Consider the following 15,229-nt stretch of genomic DNA (forward strand, 5'->3'; position numbering starts at 1 on the left):
CTCCAGGTCCACAAAACACATGTGAACCGGTTGGGCAAACTCCCATGAACCCTCGAGCACCCTGTAGAGGGTATAGAGCTGGTCCAGTGTTCCACGGCTGGGACGAAAACCACACTGCTCCTCCTGAAGCCGAGGTTCGACTATCGGTCGGACTCTCCTCTCCAATACCCTGGCGTAGGCCTTACCAGGGAGGCTGAGGAGTGTGATCCCCCTGTAGTTGGAACACACCCTCCGGTCCCCCTTCTTATGAAGGGGGACCACCACCCCAGTCTGCCAGTCCAGAGGCACTGTCCCCGACCGCCACGCAATGTTGAAGAGACGTGTCAACCATGACAGCCCTAGAACATCCAGAGACTTGAGGTACTCAGGGCGGATCTCATCCACCCCCGAAGCCCTGCCACCGCGGAGCTTTTTAACCACCTCGGTGACTTCAGCCTGGGTGATGAAAGAGTCCGACCCCAAGTCCCCAGCCTCTGTTTCCACCACGGAATGTGTGATGGCAGGATTGAGGAGATCCTCGAAGTATTCCTTCCACCGCCCAATAATGTCCTCAGTCGAGGTCAGCAGTCCCCCGCCCCCACTATAAACAGTGTTGGCGAAGCACTGCTTTCCCCTCCTGAGGCGACGGACGGTTGGCCAGAATCGCTTCGAGGCCAACCAGTAGTCCTTCTCCATGGCCTCACCGAACTCCTCCCAGGCCCGTGTTTTTGCCTCTGCCGCAGCCTGGGCCGCAGCACGCTTGGCCTCACGGTACCCGTCAGACGCCTCAGGAGTCCCACAAGCCAACCACAGCCGATAGGACTCCTTCTTCAGCTTAACAGCATCCCTTACTGCCGGTGTCCACCACCGGGTTCTGGGATTGCCGCCGCGACAGGCACCGCAGACCTTACGGCCACAGCTACGGGCAGCAGCATCGACAATAGATGCGGAGAACATGGTCCACTCGGACTCTATGTCTCCAACATCCCCCGGGATCTGGTCGAAGCTCTCCCGGAGGTGGGAGTTGAATACATCCCTGGCCGAGGGCTCCGCCAGACGTTCCCAGCAGTCCCTCACTATGCGCTTGGGCCTGCCAAGTCTGACTGGCTTTCTCCTCCTCCAGCGGATCCAACTCACCACCAGGTGATGATCAGTGGACAGCTCAGCCCCTTTCTTCACCCGAGTGTCCAAAACATGCGGCCGAAGCTCTGATGATACGACAACAAAGTCGATCATCGACCTCCTGCCTAGGGTGTCCTGGTGCCAAGTCCACTGATGGACACCCTTATGTTTGAACATGGTGTTCGTTATGGACAATCCGTGACTAGCACAGAAGTCCAATAACAAAACACCACTCGGATTCAGATCGGGGAGGCCATTCCTCCCGATCACGCCTCTCCAGGTGTCACTGTCGTTCCCCACGTGGGCGTTGAAGTTCCCCAGCAGAATAATGGAGTCCCCGGGATCCCCGGATGCTTAGGCTGGCTCTAGGGACGTGGAATGTCATGTGGGATCTCTTCATCCATAATATCCCAGAACGAATCCTTGCTGCCCAGTTGGAAATATGTACGACCTCCAAGGTGTGTGCAAAACTCAGAAGCTTGATGAAGTTTAGCTTTTTCACATCTACAGGTCCTTCTCAAAATATTAGCATATTGTGATAAAGTTCATTATTTTCCATAATGTCATGATGAAAATTTAACATTCATATATTTTAGATTCATTGCACACGAACTGAAATATTTCAGGTCTTTTATTGTCTTAATACGGATGATTTTGGCATACAGCTCATGAAAACCCAAAATTCCTATCTCACAAAAGTAGCATATTTCATCCGACCAATAAAAGAAAAGGGTTTTTAATACAAAAAACGTCAACCTTCAAATAATCATGTACAGTTATGCACTCAATACTTGGTCGAGAATCCTTTGGCAGAAATGACTGCTTCAATGCGGCGTGGCATGGAGGCAATCAGCCTGTGGCACTGCTGAGGTCTTATGGAGGCCCAGGATGCTTCGATAGTGGCCTTTAGCTCATCCAGAGTGTTGGGTCTTGAGTCTCTCAACGTTCTCTTCACAATATCCCACAGATTCTCTATGTGGTTCAGGTCAGGAGAGTTGGCAGGCCAATTGAGCACAGTGATACCATGGTCAGTAAACCATTTACCAGTGGTTTTGGCACTGTGAGCAGGTGCCAGGTCGTGCTGAAAAATGAAATCTTCATCTCCATAAAGCTTTTCAGCAGATGGAAGCATGAAGTGCTCCAAAATCTCCTGATAGCTAGCTGCATTGACCCTGCCCTTGATAAAACACAGTGGACCAACACCAGCAGCTGACACGGCACCCCAGACCATCACTGACTGTGGGTACTTGACACTGGACTTCTGGCATTTTGGCATTTCCTTCTCCCCAGTCTTCCTCCAGACTCTGGCACCTTGATTTCCGAATGACATGCAGAATTTGTTTTCATCCGAAAAAAGTACTTTGGACCACTGAGCAACAGTCCAGTGCTGCTTCTCTGTAGCCCAGGTCAGGCGCTTCTGCCACTGTTTCTGGTTCAACAGTGGCTTGACCTGGGGAATGCGGCACCTGTAGCCCATTTCCTGCACACGCCTGTGCACAGTGGCTCTGGATGTTTCTACTCCAGACTCAGTCCACTGCTCCCGCAGGTCCCCCAAGGTCTGGAATCGGCCCTTCTCCATAATCTTCCTCAGGGTCCGGTCACCTCTTCTCGTTGTGCAGCGTTTTCTGCCACACTTTTTCCTTCCCACAGACTTCCCACTGAGGTGCCTTGATACAGCACTCTGGGAACAGCCTATTCGTTCAGAAATTTCTTTCTGTGTCTTACCCTCTCGCTTGAGGGTGTCAATAGTGGCCTTCTGGACAGCAGTCAGGTCGGCAGTCTTACCCATGATTGGGGTTTCGAGTGATGAACCAGGCTGGGAGTTTTAAAGGCCTCAGGAATCTTTTGAAGGTGTTTAGAGTTAACTCGTTGATTCGGATGATTAGGTTCATAGCTCGTTTAGAGACCCTTTTAATGATATGCTAATTTTGTGAGATAGGAATTTTGGGTTTTCATGAGCTATATGCCAAAATCATCCGTATTAAGACAATAAAAGACCTGAAATATTTCAGTTAGTGTGCAATGAATCTAAAATATATAAATGTTAAATTTTCATCATGACATTATGAAAATTAATGAACTTCATCACAATATGCTAATATTTTGAGAAGGACCTGTACACTGATGTTTGCTACATTATCCACAGTGGCTGCCACGACCTACTCTTTTACTCCAAATTCCTCAAAGATGCTATTAATCTCCTTTGCCTCAGCTCTTTCTTTCTGCGATTCATAGACTGCTTTGGTTTTGAGGACTTTTTCCTTCCCTTACATAGAGTAGTGTTACAGGGATTTAATGGTCTTGGGTAAAATTTGGCCATCCATCAACTGTGATGGCTGCCTTTGGGACATGCTTCAGGTCTGAGATAAGATTGCTCTTTTCAGCTCCATACCAAGCTGGGATCAAATGGTTTGTTAAGCTGTCTCTACTTGGAGGACGGTATTTTGAGTTGATAGTCTTTCTCATCCACCTAGAGAGAATATGTAATTGAAATTAAAAAAACAGAGCTGTACTGGGTAAAATAACATTTAGACAGTTTTAATTTTCATGCCAGACACTAAATTATCCTACCGAAATGCAGGGGCTTCCACTGTGCACAGATTTAGTGACTGCTCTGTGACATTCCTGTATTTTTGCCTCTGTCGTTTTACTCTTCCCTGCCTCGATGACAGGGGTAGCCAAAGGTATGCAAGAACCAGCATCTGAGACAGCCTCACTCTGGCAGTCCTTGTCAGCTAAATGTAAATATGGCCCTAAAATTAATACAATCAACAACGCCTAGATGAGTTCAACATTACCTGGGACATTTAAAGCAGAAGGCTATGTGCTGCAAGCTCCTACTCATGAGTAACCACTATTGATAAGCAGCGTATTGAAGACTTTACGTGTGTGCAAATTAGTTGCGTGTTGCGTGGTCAAATGCTTGAGCATGTTGGAGGTATTTCCTCCTTTTGTTGTGATCAAAGCTTTGCACATGTTGCAACTTGCCCAAGTATTGCGTTTATTTGTAAAATACAACCACACTTTGGAGCGCTTCTGCCTCCACGCCATCTTGGATATGTTCTGAATCAAAGGCCCTGTCCCAGTGCTTCCACTTCCACCCTCAATTGCGTGTTCCCATTGATGGGTTTGAGTGCATAATGTGTCCCAATTGTCCAGAGTGGTCTTTTCACCCCAGGTGACATTTTGAGCAAAAAACAATTACAACCATCAATGTAATCAACCATCAAATCAGAATAATAAGAACTGTGTAAACTTTAGACAGCAAGCTGACAATATATTTTTATTAGTAGTTTTCCAACCTCAACATTTTAAGACGCCATTGGTTTCAGGGTGATTCTGGGCAGTCAGTAGCCTGTAACTTTGAAATTAACTTTCGAACAAACACTGGTGCCGTGGCGAGTCTGGTATATAAGCCTCCTTCAGTTCCTGCATTTGTTTCTCCTTAACAATTGCTTGTTGCAATTTTAAAATATATTTTTAGCAGCAGGATGGCAAAAACAGCGAGTGGTCCCACCATTTTCTAAAGTCGCAGTTACTTTGCAGAGGTGCAAGTTGATGACGTGACCCCTACTGTCCCAATCCTCCAATTTTGCACGCTTCTAACCTGCACACTTCAACCCTTTGTGCACTTTTACAAACGACACACTTCATAGATGGACACAGGATGTAGTGTGGTTATCAGGACAGGGCCAAAATACGGAGCGTGTTCATGACGTCATCGTGCAGAACATAAACTACAATGCATGATAAAACGAATACATGAATAAGTAAAGAAAAAAGTGACACCTTGAAAACATTCACAATAATTAGAACAAGAAACTAAACTTAAAGTAAATTAACTAAAGCATCACATGGAAAACAATCATGAACAAGGTCCAAAACAAATCAAGAAATACCCTCAGATCATGACAGGTATGTTGCATACTTCGGTTTACATAGCAGTGTCTGCTTATATCAAATTAAACTCTTGTTGTTGCAGCAACTCCTTGGTCCATATGTCTTCATCATCTTTACCTTTCTGCTACTCGACTTCTTCGTCTTCACATACTTCAAGGTACCAGAGACAAAGGGTCGCACCTTTGATGAGATTGCAGCAGGTTTTTGGCATTCCTCTGGTCAGGGGGCTGACAAGTATTCAGCTCCAGAAGAATTTAACACTCTCAAGGGGGATGACCCTGATTTGTAGAAACTGCCAAATGTCAACATGCATCTGAGTAGTAAAAAGTCACACACTCAAATTTAACTGCTCAATGTAATACCACTTGTTTAATATTCACATTGTAATTTATAGATTGATAATGTAACACATGATTGTGGCCTTAGTCTGTAGCACAAACTGCCATAATAGAGAAAATAATCTTAACAACACATGAGGAACTAAACTGAAGGTGTTATGTGGTGCAAAAGAAAAAGATACAGGAATTTATAATTTCACCATCCATCCATCCATCCATCCCATCCATCCATCCATCCTGACACAGATGGATTGTTAGGAAAAATAGCTAGTTATCATACTTTTCCTGGCTACTTATTTGTCTACTCTTATTCTTTTTGTTGTATCTGAACTTCAAATCACATTAATTTCATTCAAGGTAATGTTTATTTTATAGATTTTCACAAAATCGCGCAACAGTTATAATAAAAAAACAAAGAACAAATTTCTTGTGTCTTGTGTCTTCTTGCATCAGCCTAAAGTTTGTTTTGCATTAGCTTCATTTACTGTATTTGCTGAAGTTAATTAATTACATTTGTCATTATGTGTTTTGTATCGTCTTCTGTTTTAAGCAGTTAATGCTGTTTCTCTATTATAGGTTGTGAGATACAAAGTTCAGGATCTTTAAATGTGTGTATGTCTAAATTAATTACATCATGTCTCCTACAGTGTACAAACTTTTCTATGTACAGTATATTTCTATATTTAACATAATATTTAGTCATAAAGAGGTGAATGTTTTTGTATTAAAATGTAATTCAACTTTACGTTGTGTGTAATTTACCATGTCTCACTGTGTAGTAGAAAATAAAGATTAAAAATCCAGAAAACATTGTTAGTCTTCCTTTTTTCAGTTAAAGCAGTACATTCAAACTATTGTCACCAGTGGTAGGCACAGCCAAGACGTTAGCTTCACTAACCTATATTCTGCTAACTAAACTTTTAGCTTTACTGACCACTAAACAGCTAAAATAATTAGGGCAAGCTGACACTAAACTTTAAGTACACCCATACTGTGACACACATCTTTTTCTGCTTCCAAGACTGGTTGGATTGACACTGCGCAGATTTATTCATGCGTGGAGGAAGCTTATTTCAGCTGCTTGTATCCAAGATCTTGTTCTTTCGGTCATGACCCAAAGTTCATGGCCGTAGGTGAAGGTAGGAACGTAGACCGACCGGTAAAGAGAGAGCTTCGCTTTTTTGCTCAACTCTCTCTTCACCACAATGGACCGGCACAGCGTCCCCATTACTGCGGCAGCCACACCGATCCGTCTGTCAATCTTCTGCTTCATTCTTCCCTCACTCATGAACAAGACCCCAAGATACTTGAACTCCTCCACTTGAGGCAGAAACTCCACTCCAACCTGAAGAGGACAAGCCACCCTTTTCCGGTCGAGAACCATGGCCTCAGACTTGGAGGAGCTGATCTTCATCCCAGCCGCTTCGCACTTGTCTGCAAACCGCCCCAGTGCATGCTGTAGGTCTTGGGTAGAGGGGGCCAGCAGGACCACGTCACCTACAAAAAGAAGAGACGAAATCCTCTGGTCCCCAAACCAGACCCCCTCTGGCAGGACCGGTGACAAAGGGCAGCCCTGTCGGAGTCCAACATGCACCGGGAACAGGTCCAATTTAATGCCAGCAATGGGGACCACACTCCTGCTCCGCTTGTACAGAGACCGGATGGTCCCTAATAAAGGGCCCCCGATTCCACGCTCCTGGAGCGCCCCCGACAGGGCATCACAGTCAAATGATTTCTCCAGGTCAACAAAACACATGTGGACCGGTTGGGCAAACTCCCATGAACCCTCGAGTACCCTGTAGAGGGTATAGAGATAGTCCAGTGTTCCACGGCCGGGACGAAAACCACACTGCTCCTCCTGAAGCCGAGGTTCGACTATCAGCCGGTCTCTCAAATACCCTGGCATAAGCCTTACTAGGGAGGCTGAGGAGTGTGATCCCCTGTAGTTGGAACACACCCTCCGGTCACTCTTCTTATGAAGGGGGACCACCACCCCAGTCTGCCAGTCCAGAGGCACTGTCCTCGACCGCCACGCAATGTTGAAGAGGCATGTCAACCATGATAACCCCATAACATCCAGAGACTTGAGGTACTCAGGGCGGATCTCATCCAGCCCGGAAGCCCTGCCACCGCGGAACTTTTTAACCACCTCGGTGACTTCAGCCTGGCTGATGAAAGAGTCTAACCCCAAGTCCCCAGCCTCTGTTTCCACCAGGTAATGGGTGATGGCAGGATTGAGGAGATCCTCGAAGTACTCCTTCCACTGCCCAATAATGTCCCCAGTCGAGGTCAGCATCCTCCCACCCCCACAGTAAACAGTGTTGGCGAAGCACTGCTTCCCCCTCCTGAGGCGCTGGACGGTTTGCCAGAATCGCGTAGAGGCCAACCGGGAGTCCTTTTCCATGGCCTCATCGAACTCCTCCCAGGCCCGAGTTTTTGCCTCTGCCACAACCCGTCAGCCGCCTCAGGAGTCCCACAAGCCAACCACAGCCGATAGGACTCCTTCTTCGTCTTGACCCTTACTACCGGTGTCCACTACTCGGTTCGGGGATTGCCGCCGCGACAGGCACCGCAGACCATACGGCCACTGCTGCGGGCAGCAGCATCGACAATAAATGCAGAGAACATGGTCCACTCGGACTCTATGTCTCCAACATCCCCCGGAATCTGGTCAAAGCAGTCCCGGAGGTGGGAGTTGAATACATCCCTGGCCAAGGGCTCCGCCAGACGTTCCCAGCAGACCCTCATTATGCGCTTGGACCTGCCAGGTCAGGCCGGCTTTCTTCTCTTCCATCGGATCCAACTCACCACCAAGTGGTGATCAGTGGACAGCTCAGCCCCTCTCTTCACTCGAGTGCCCAAAACATGCGGCCGAAGGTCTGATGATATGACAACAAAGTCGATCACTGACCTCCTGCCTAGGGTATCCTGGTGCCAAGTACACTGATGGACACCCTTATGTTTGAACATGGTGTTCATTATGGACAATCCGTGACTAGCACAGAAGTCCAATAACAAAGCACCACTCGGATTCAGATCGGGGAGGCCATTCCTCCCGATCACGCCTCTCCAGGTGTCACTGTCGTTTCCCACGTGGGCGTTGAAGTCCCCCAGCAGAATAATGGAGTCCCCGGGAGGGGCACTATCCAGCACCCCCGACAGGGACGCCAAGAAGACCGGGTACTCCGCACTACCACTCGGCCCGTAGGCTGAAATGATAGTCAGAGACCACTCCCCAACCCGAAGGCGCAGGGATGCGACCCTCTCATCCACTGGGGTAAACCCCAACACGAGACAGCTGAGCTGGGGGGCGACAAGCAAACCCACCCCAGCCCGCCGCCTCTCCCTGTGGGCCACTCCAGAGTAAAAGAGAGTCCAGCCCCTCTCGAGGAGATGGGTTGCAGAGCCCACGCTGTGTGTGGAGGAGAGCCCGACTATTTCTAGTCGATATCTCTCGACCTCCCGCACCAGCTCATGCTCCTTGCCCGCCCAGCGAGGTGACATTCCACATCCCTAGAGCCAGCCTAAGCATCCGGGGATCGGGCCGCCGAGGTCTCCACCTTCGTCCGCCGCCCAATCCCCTTTGCACCGGTCCCTCACGGTTCCCCCTGCAAGTGGTGGGCCCACTGGGGGATAGTCTCGCGTCTCTCGTTCGGGCTTGGCCTGGCCAGGTCCCGCGAGGAGCAACCCAGCCACCAGGCGCTCTCCGACGAGTCCCGACCCCAGGCCTGGCTCCAGGGTGGGACCCCGGCTCCGCCGTGCCGGGCGACGTTACGTGCCTCAATTTTGTGGTCGTCATGAGGGTTTCTTGAACCGCTCTTTGTCTGACTCGTCACCTAGAGCCTGTTTGCCATGGGAGACCCTACCAGGGGCATTTAAGCCCCAGACAACATAGCCTCTAGGATCATTCGAGCACTCAAACCCCTCCACCACGTTAAGGTGGCGGTTCAAGGAGGGGTATTTATATACCCCTCTTTGAACCGCCATATATATATATATATATATATATATATATAAACAACAACTTTCAATTTTAAGATGGGAATTATAAAGTATTTGATCCCCTCTGGCTGTTCTTAGATAATTTTATAATAATGCAGTGTTTTTGGTGTATTAGTATCTACTTGCTTTGATCAATTAAAATATCTAGAAGCATGTGTTTTTCCATCTCCATTCTTCCCTTTTCTAGACCAGACCCCTTTATTGCAGGATCAACCTGAGTGTCCCAGTCCTGAAACGCTTCTTCAACCAGGAGGACACCAGGCTTGATTTTTGACTGAGCAGGGAGTCTCTGGCATTGCTGCTTAATCTTTTGCACCAGGATAGGCAACATGGATGGGGTGCTACTATTGAGACCTTGGTTTTTCTTTTCTGGCTGGCAAGTGGCACATCCTACAGAGTGGTCTGCAGAGTGTTTGGGATGCCTCGCTCTACTGTCCATCGCATCGTCCACAGAGTTACAGAGGAGATCATGGCTATTCGTCACCAGGTCATCTACCTTCTAAAGACCCCTGAGGACTTGAAGGCAGTGTCCCGTGAGTTTGCAGGGCTGGCACGCCACAGAGCCTTTCTTAAAGCTGTTGGTGCAATTGACGGCTGCCATATCCGCTTCAGGTGTCCAAGCAGCCCTGATGGTCAGTGATACAGGAACAGGAAACTCTTCCCTTCCATAATCCTGCAAGCAGTTTCTGAGAGCCATTTTATTGACACGTATGTGGGCTAGCCTGGGTCAGTGCATAACTCTAGGGTGCTCCACCACAGCCCACTGTACAGTTTATCCTCCTCCAGGGCATTTTACCCTTGCTGATGGAGGGTACCCATGCCTCCAATATCCACTCCCCCTCATCACTCCCTACAAGAGGACAAGACAAGGTGTGGGAGCCCAGCGCTTTAACAGCCATAATTTGAAAAACACGCTCTTGTTTTTGGAATGATGAAAACCAGATTCAGGCCATCTTCCTGCAAGCGCTGGAGGTGCACGACACCTTTGTACCTCATGCACGTTTTGACCTAGATCCATTTTATATATACATTATACATAATATATACACATACACATATATGCACCCTCTTTTAAATTGTTTTCAGGTCATAACAGCATGCGCCATCCTCCACATCTGCCTTGGTGCTGGGGATGTCATGGCCCCAGAGGATGACCCAGAGGAGGCTGTAGAAGAGGATGAGGGTGAGGTTTGGACTGAGGCAGTCAGCGTTGCTCTCTGGCAGGACCAGCTTTCAGCTGAGGTGTCTGCCCTGGAGGAGGTACCACCAGAACATGACTACTGTGTCAGCCAAGTATAATATTATAGATGTGATTAATTTTTGAGGGGTATAACTAATTGTAATATTTTGTGAGCACCATCTTCTAATTCTGCATTTTTCCGATTACCTCTTAGTGATGTGGCAGCCGTCAATTCAGCCAGCCCTTTAAACCCACTTGATACCGTGGACAGCGGAGAGAGGCATCACAAACATCTGCAGACCACCATCCAGAAAGAGTAACCAAAGGTCTCAGTTGCAGCATCCCATCCAAGTCTCTGACCTTGTGAAAGATTTAGCCACACCGCCAGACTTTCTGTTCACAAAGACATCTGCCTTTTTGTTCTGCTGAAGAGGTGTTCCAGGAACCGGTCACTCAGGTTGATCCTGCTGTCGCCATTGTAAATACTTGTACATAGTTTTATTTTATGCCTTTTGTCTTGTAATCTTGATCTGTTTGAATGTTTTCTTCCCCCATTCTGTTTAAAGTGCTGTTTGAATTTTTTATAATAAATTCTGTTTATAACTTTAAATGAAATTGATGTACTGTTAGATCAAATGTAAATAACATTAGTGACAAAAACAATTTTGAAATTTATTAGAACACCATAAAACTTTAAGAAACAATCTGAACAAAACTTAATATTTCTTCTGTAGCACCTTATTTTGGTGTCATTCTTTGGAAAACAGTCTGTCCGTTCTCTGTGCCCTCATGTCCTCCCTGATCAACTCCATCATCTCCTCATATCTGTCCCTCTTTCTTTTCTGATCCCTTCCTGCTGGCTCACTGTCTTCCTTCTCCATCTGGTTGCCCACCGCTCCGCTTGGCCCGGGAGTGTCCTCAGGGATGGAGGCAATTAGAACAGGAAGTGTTGTGGAAGACCTCTGTCCCAACACCTCATCCATAAGGACAAACCAGGGCCAAGTAGCAGCAGTAGGCTTTTCACTGACTCCCTCTCCTGACCCTGGATACTTGCAATCCTAAAGTTAGATGGAATAAAAAAAAAATTGACTAAACAGAGAAACCAACAAGACTTTTAGAAATATTTTTTTATTTGTGTGTGACATGAGAACTTCTGAACATACTCTAATTTTTTTTTTTTTTTTTTTTATTGTCCCACATTGTTTTGGCCTGCAAAGGGGGTGACCTTCCCCTGCTGGTCCATCTTCTCCGGAATTGTCCTAAACCGAAAGAAGTATGTTAATCACTGGATGGATATTTATGAAAGTTAGAAAGATAGGAGTTATTGAAACTGGACAGAAACCGGCTGAGTTTTTAGCTCCAGTAAAAAGGTGGTGGTTCTCACCACTGAGCTTAATAAACTGGCCCGTCTGCTCCTTTGTACCTAAAAAAAAAGGAAAATACCAAAACAAAAACATCTTGCTTAATATCAGAGCAAAAATAAAGCCTTTTCAGTGCATTCTCACTTATTGTTTTTCTGTTTTTCTTTGTGTGAATGCTGTAGGCATTCACACGACCTATTGAGATCCTGTTTGTCTTTATTGTGTTTCTCTTTATTCTTTATTATTCCGTCTTCTTCTTATTCTGGTTGCTTCCGTACACTTTTTGATTCGCTAATCCTCCTGCATACTTTGTGCTATTTCAACCGTTCAACTTTCACATTATTCAGCCCTTTCAGGACATTCCGGCTATGACTTTTGGTATTTATAACTTATATACTTTTTAAAATATTCAGCTTTTTATGGTTTTTTTGCTCCTATTGAAATGAATGGTAAACCTCAAAAATTCTGCTAAAATTTCACTGTTTAACTACTTCCGTATACTTTCAGCTAGAAACACCATTCAACTTTTAAAATGCTTTCACAACCTTCTGCTTTTACTGTTTAATTCAACTTTTTGATATCTTTTACAGTTTTTCTACAATTTGGATTCAAACTTTATTACGATTTTGTCAGATTTTTAATTTTATAATGTAATCCAATGACGGAATTCTTCTGTAGATTTTTTAATAACCTGAAAAAGAACGAACAAACTCTCTTCACTCGCTCAATTTTCAATTTACCTATACAAATTATACATCAAAACGTAGGATACTCTTTCGCGATTAAGAAAATGTCACCCTCATTGATGTGGGACATACAGTTTTCCGGCAACAAGCCCCAAAGCAATGCAAAGTCAACACACCCTGTATAGGAAATCTGTAGGAATTTCAAAATAAATCTGAGATAAAAATCCTTAAACTCACACATTTTCGAATCGCCGCCTCTCGTAAATCATTTGAGGTAGAGACATGAGCCTTGTGGAGATTTATCTTCAGACCTTGCTGGCGCTCACAGTGAAGGAACTGTTTTGATACCTTTTATTGTTATGTCATAAAAAAGGTTTGTTTAGGAGTACCAAATCTGTCCTTCCCAAAATCGCTAAAATTGAAATATTTCTAAATTATCCACTTTTCTACACTGTCATATCTCCTACACAGATTTATGTAGACAGACGAAAATCTCCAGGATTGTTCACCGATCCCTGCTGATAGCTACGGTCCAAAAATATTTTGGATACCTTTTATCTTTTTGTCGTGAAGTAGGTTTGTTTGAGAGTGAAAAATTCACCTTCACTCAGGTTAAAAATCGTCAAAATGATTCACTTTTTCACAGGGTCACACCTCCCAGACAGATTTTTGTAGAACCCTGAGAAGCTCCATGATTGTTCATCAAGGCCTGCTTATTCATACAATGCATGAATGAAATCGATAGCCCTTATAGTTTCCGAGTTATTAGACATGGTACGAGAGCATGTTCAGGCATTTATTGTTTTTCTCCATTTTTCCCTTTTTTTCACCTAGTGTTGTGCCTTTAATATTATATTTTCAGCAAAAATGTGTTAATATTCTCGTTCCCTTCCCCTGTCCGTTCTGAAAAAAACGGTCCAAGAATGACGTCGATAGCCCTTACGGTTTCCGAGGTATGGGCGGTAGTTTGGGAGCATGCGCCTCCATGTTAAAAGCCCAGGCCAGGGGGAGACAATAGTGAGGTGCTGCATTAGAAATGCTGCAGGTGTTACACTGACGCTCTTTGCTGATTGGCTGATTCATTCCTCATTGTTCTATTTATAGCTCTGTGTATCTCCTACTGTCTATGTCTGTTTATGATTCTGTCTATGTTTCTGCCTCTATTCTCTCCGTGTCTCACACTCGGACACACACACACGCTCACACACACTCCCACACACATTCATGGATTACTATCTTTGTGAGGACTTTTCATTGACTTCCATTCATTTTCATTCGTTTCCATGGCCTAAACCTGACCCGACCCCCTAATCCTTTGACCATCTTCATAGGAGGCAACTACTGGCGGCCATTTTGTGTTGAGTACTTAAACAGCATGTACTGCTGTTCTAACAGTTAGACAACAGTGATTAAATTTAAAAGGCAATTTCATAGACTTTTGTATATAGGCTGTTAGCGCATCAGAACCAGGAAGAAAACTTCGCCAAAGCCAGGTCCAAATCTCCTTCAGAATCAGGAGGTCCCTTCTATCAGAACCATGGTCCAACATTCCTCAGAACCAGACCCAAACTCAATCAGAACCAGGAGGAATTCTTCATCAGAACCAGTTAGGAACCCTCCAGCAGAACCAGACCCAAACTTCAGCAGAACCAGGAAGAAATCTCCATCAGAACCAGACACAAACTCCAGCAGAACCAGATCCAAACTCCATCAAAACCAGGAGCAATTCTCCATCAGGACCAGTTAGTCACCCTCCACCAGAACCAAGTCCAAACTCAAATCAGAACCAGGAGAAAACTTCTATCAGAACCAGATCCAAACTCCAGCAGAACCAGGAACAAATCTCCATCAGAAACGGACACAAACTCCATCAGAACCAGTTAGGAACCCTCCATCAGAACCAGACCCAAACTCCATCAGAACCAGGAGGAATTCTATATCAGGACCAGTTAGTCACCCACTATCAGAACCAGGTCAAAACTAAATCAGAACCAGGAGGAACCTTCTATCAGAACCAGGTCCAAATTCCTTCAGAACCTGGCAAAAAGCTCCATCAGAACCAGACCCAAACTCCAGCAGAACCAGGAACAAATCTCTTTCAGAACCGGACACAAACTCCATCAGAACTAGTTAGGACCCCTCCATCAGAACCAGATCCAAACTCCATCAAAACCAGGAGGAATTCTCCATCAGGACCAGTTAGTCATCCACTATCGGAACCAGGTCCAAACTCAATCAGAACCAGGATGAACCTTCTATCAGAACCAGGTCCAAACTCCTTCAGAACCTGGCAAAAAGCTCCATCAGTACATGGAAAGAAAAACTCCATCAGAACCAGATCCAAACTCCATCAAAACCAGGAGCAATTCTCAATCACGACCAGTTAGTCACCCACTATCAGAACCAGGTCCAAACTCATTCAGAACCAGAAAGAAACCTCTATCAGAACCAGTTCCAAGAAGCATCAGAACCTGGAATAAATCTCCACAGGAACTGGACCCAAACTCCATCAGAAGCAGTTAGGGACCCTCCACCAGAACCACGTCCAAACTCAAATCAGAACCAGGAGGAAACTTCTATCAGAACCAGATCCAAACTCCAGCAGAACCAGGAACAAATCTCCATCAGAACCGGACACAAACTCCATCAGAACCAGTTAGG

The 15,229-nt window shown here is 45.7% G+C and overlaps 1 protein-coding gene across 2 annotated transcripts in view; it reads left to right on the forward strand.

Moving 5' to 3' along the window:
- LOC124867126 (solute carrier family 2, facilitated glucose transporter member 1-like) overlaps positions 1 to 6,147 on the forward strand; it is a 68,342-nt gene extending 62,195 nt beyond the window's left edge. For both annotated transcript variants that reach the window (XM_047363435.1, XM_047363515.1), the window contains one exon: positions 5,084 to 6,147. In XM_047363435.1, coding sequence (XP_047219391.1) covers positions 5,084 to 5,290 — 207 coding nt within the window. In that variant the 3' untranslated portion in view covers positions 5,291 to 6,147. The remainder of the gene's footprint in view (positions 1 to 5,083) is intronic.
- Positions 6,148 to 15,229: the final 9,082 nt, after the last annotated feature.

The sequence above is a fragment of the Girardinichthys multiradiatus genome, chromosome 1 (assembly GCF_021462225.1).
Source record: "Girardinichthys multiradiatus isolate DD_20200921_A chromosome 1, DD_fGirMul_XY1, whole genome shotgun sequence".
NCBI lineage: Eukaryota > Metazoa > Chordata > Actinopteri > Cyprinodontiformes > Goodeidae > Girardinichthys > Girardinichthys multiradiatus.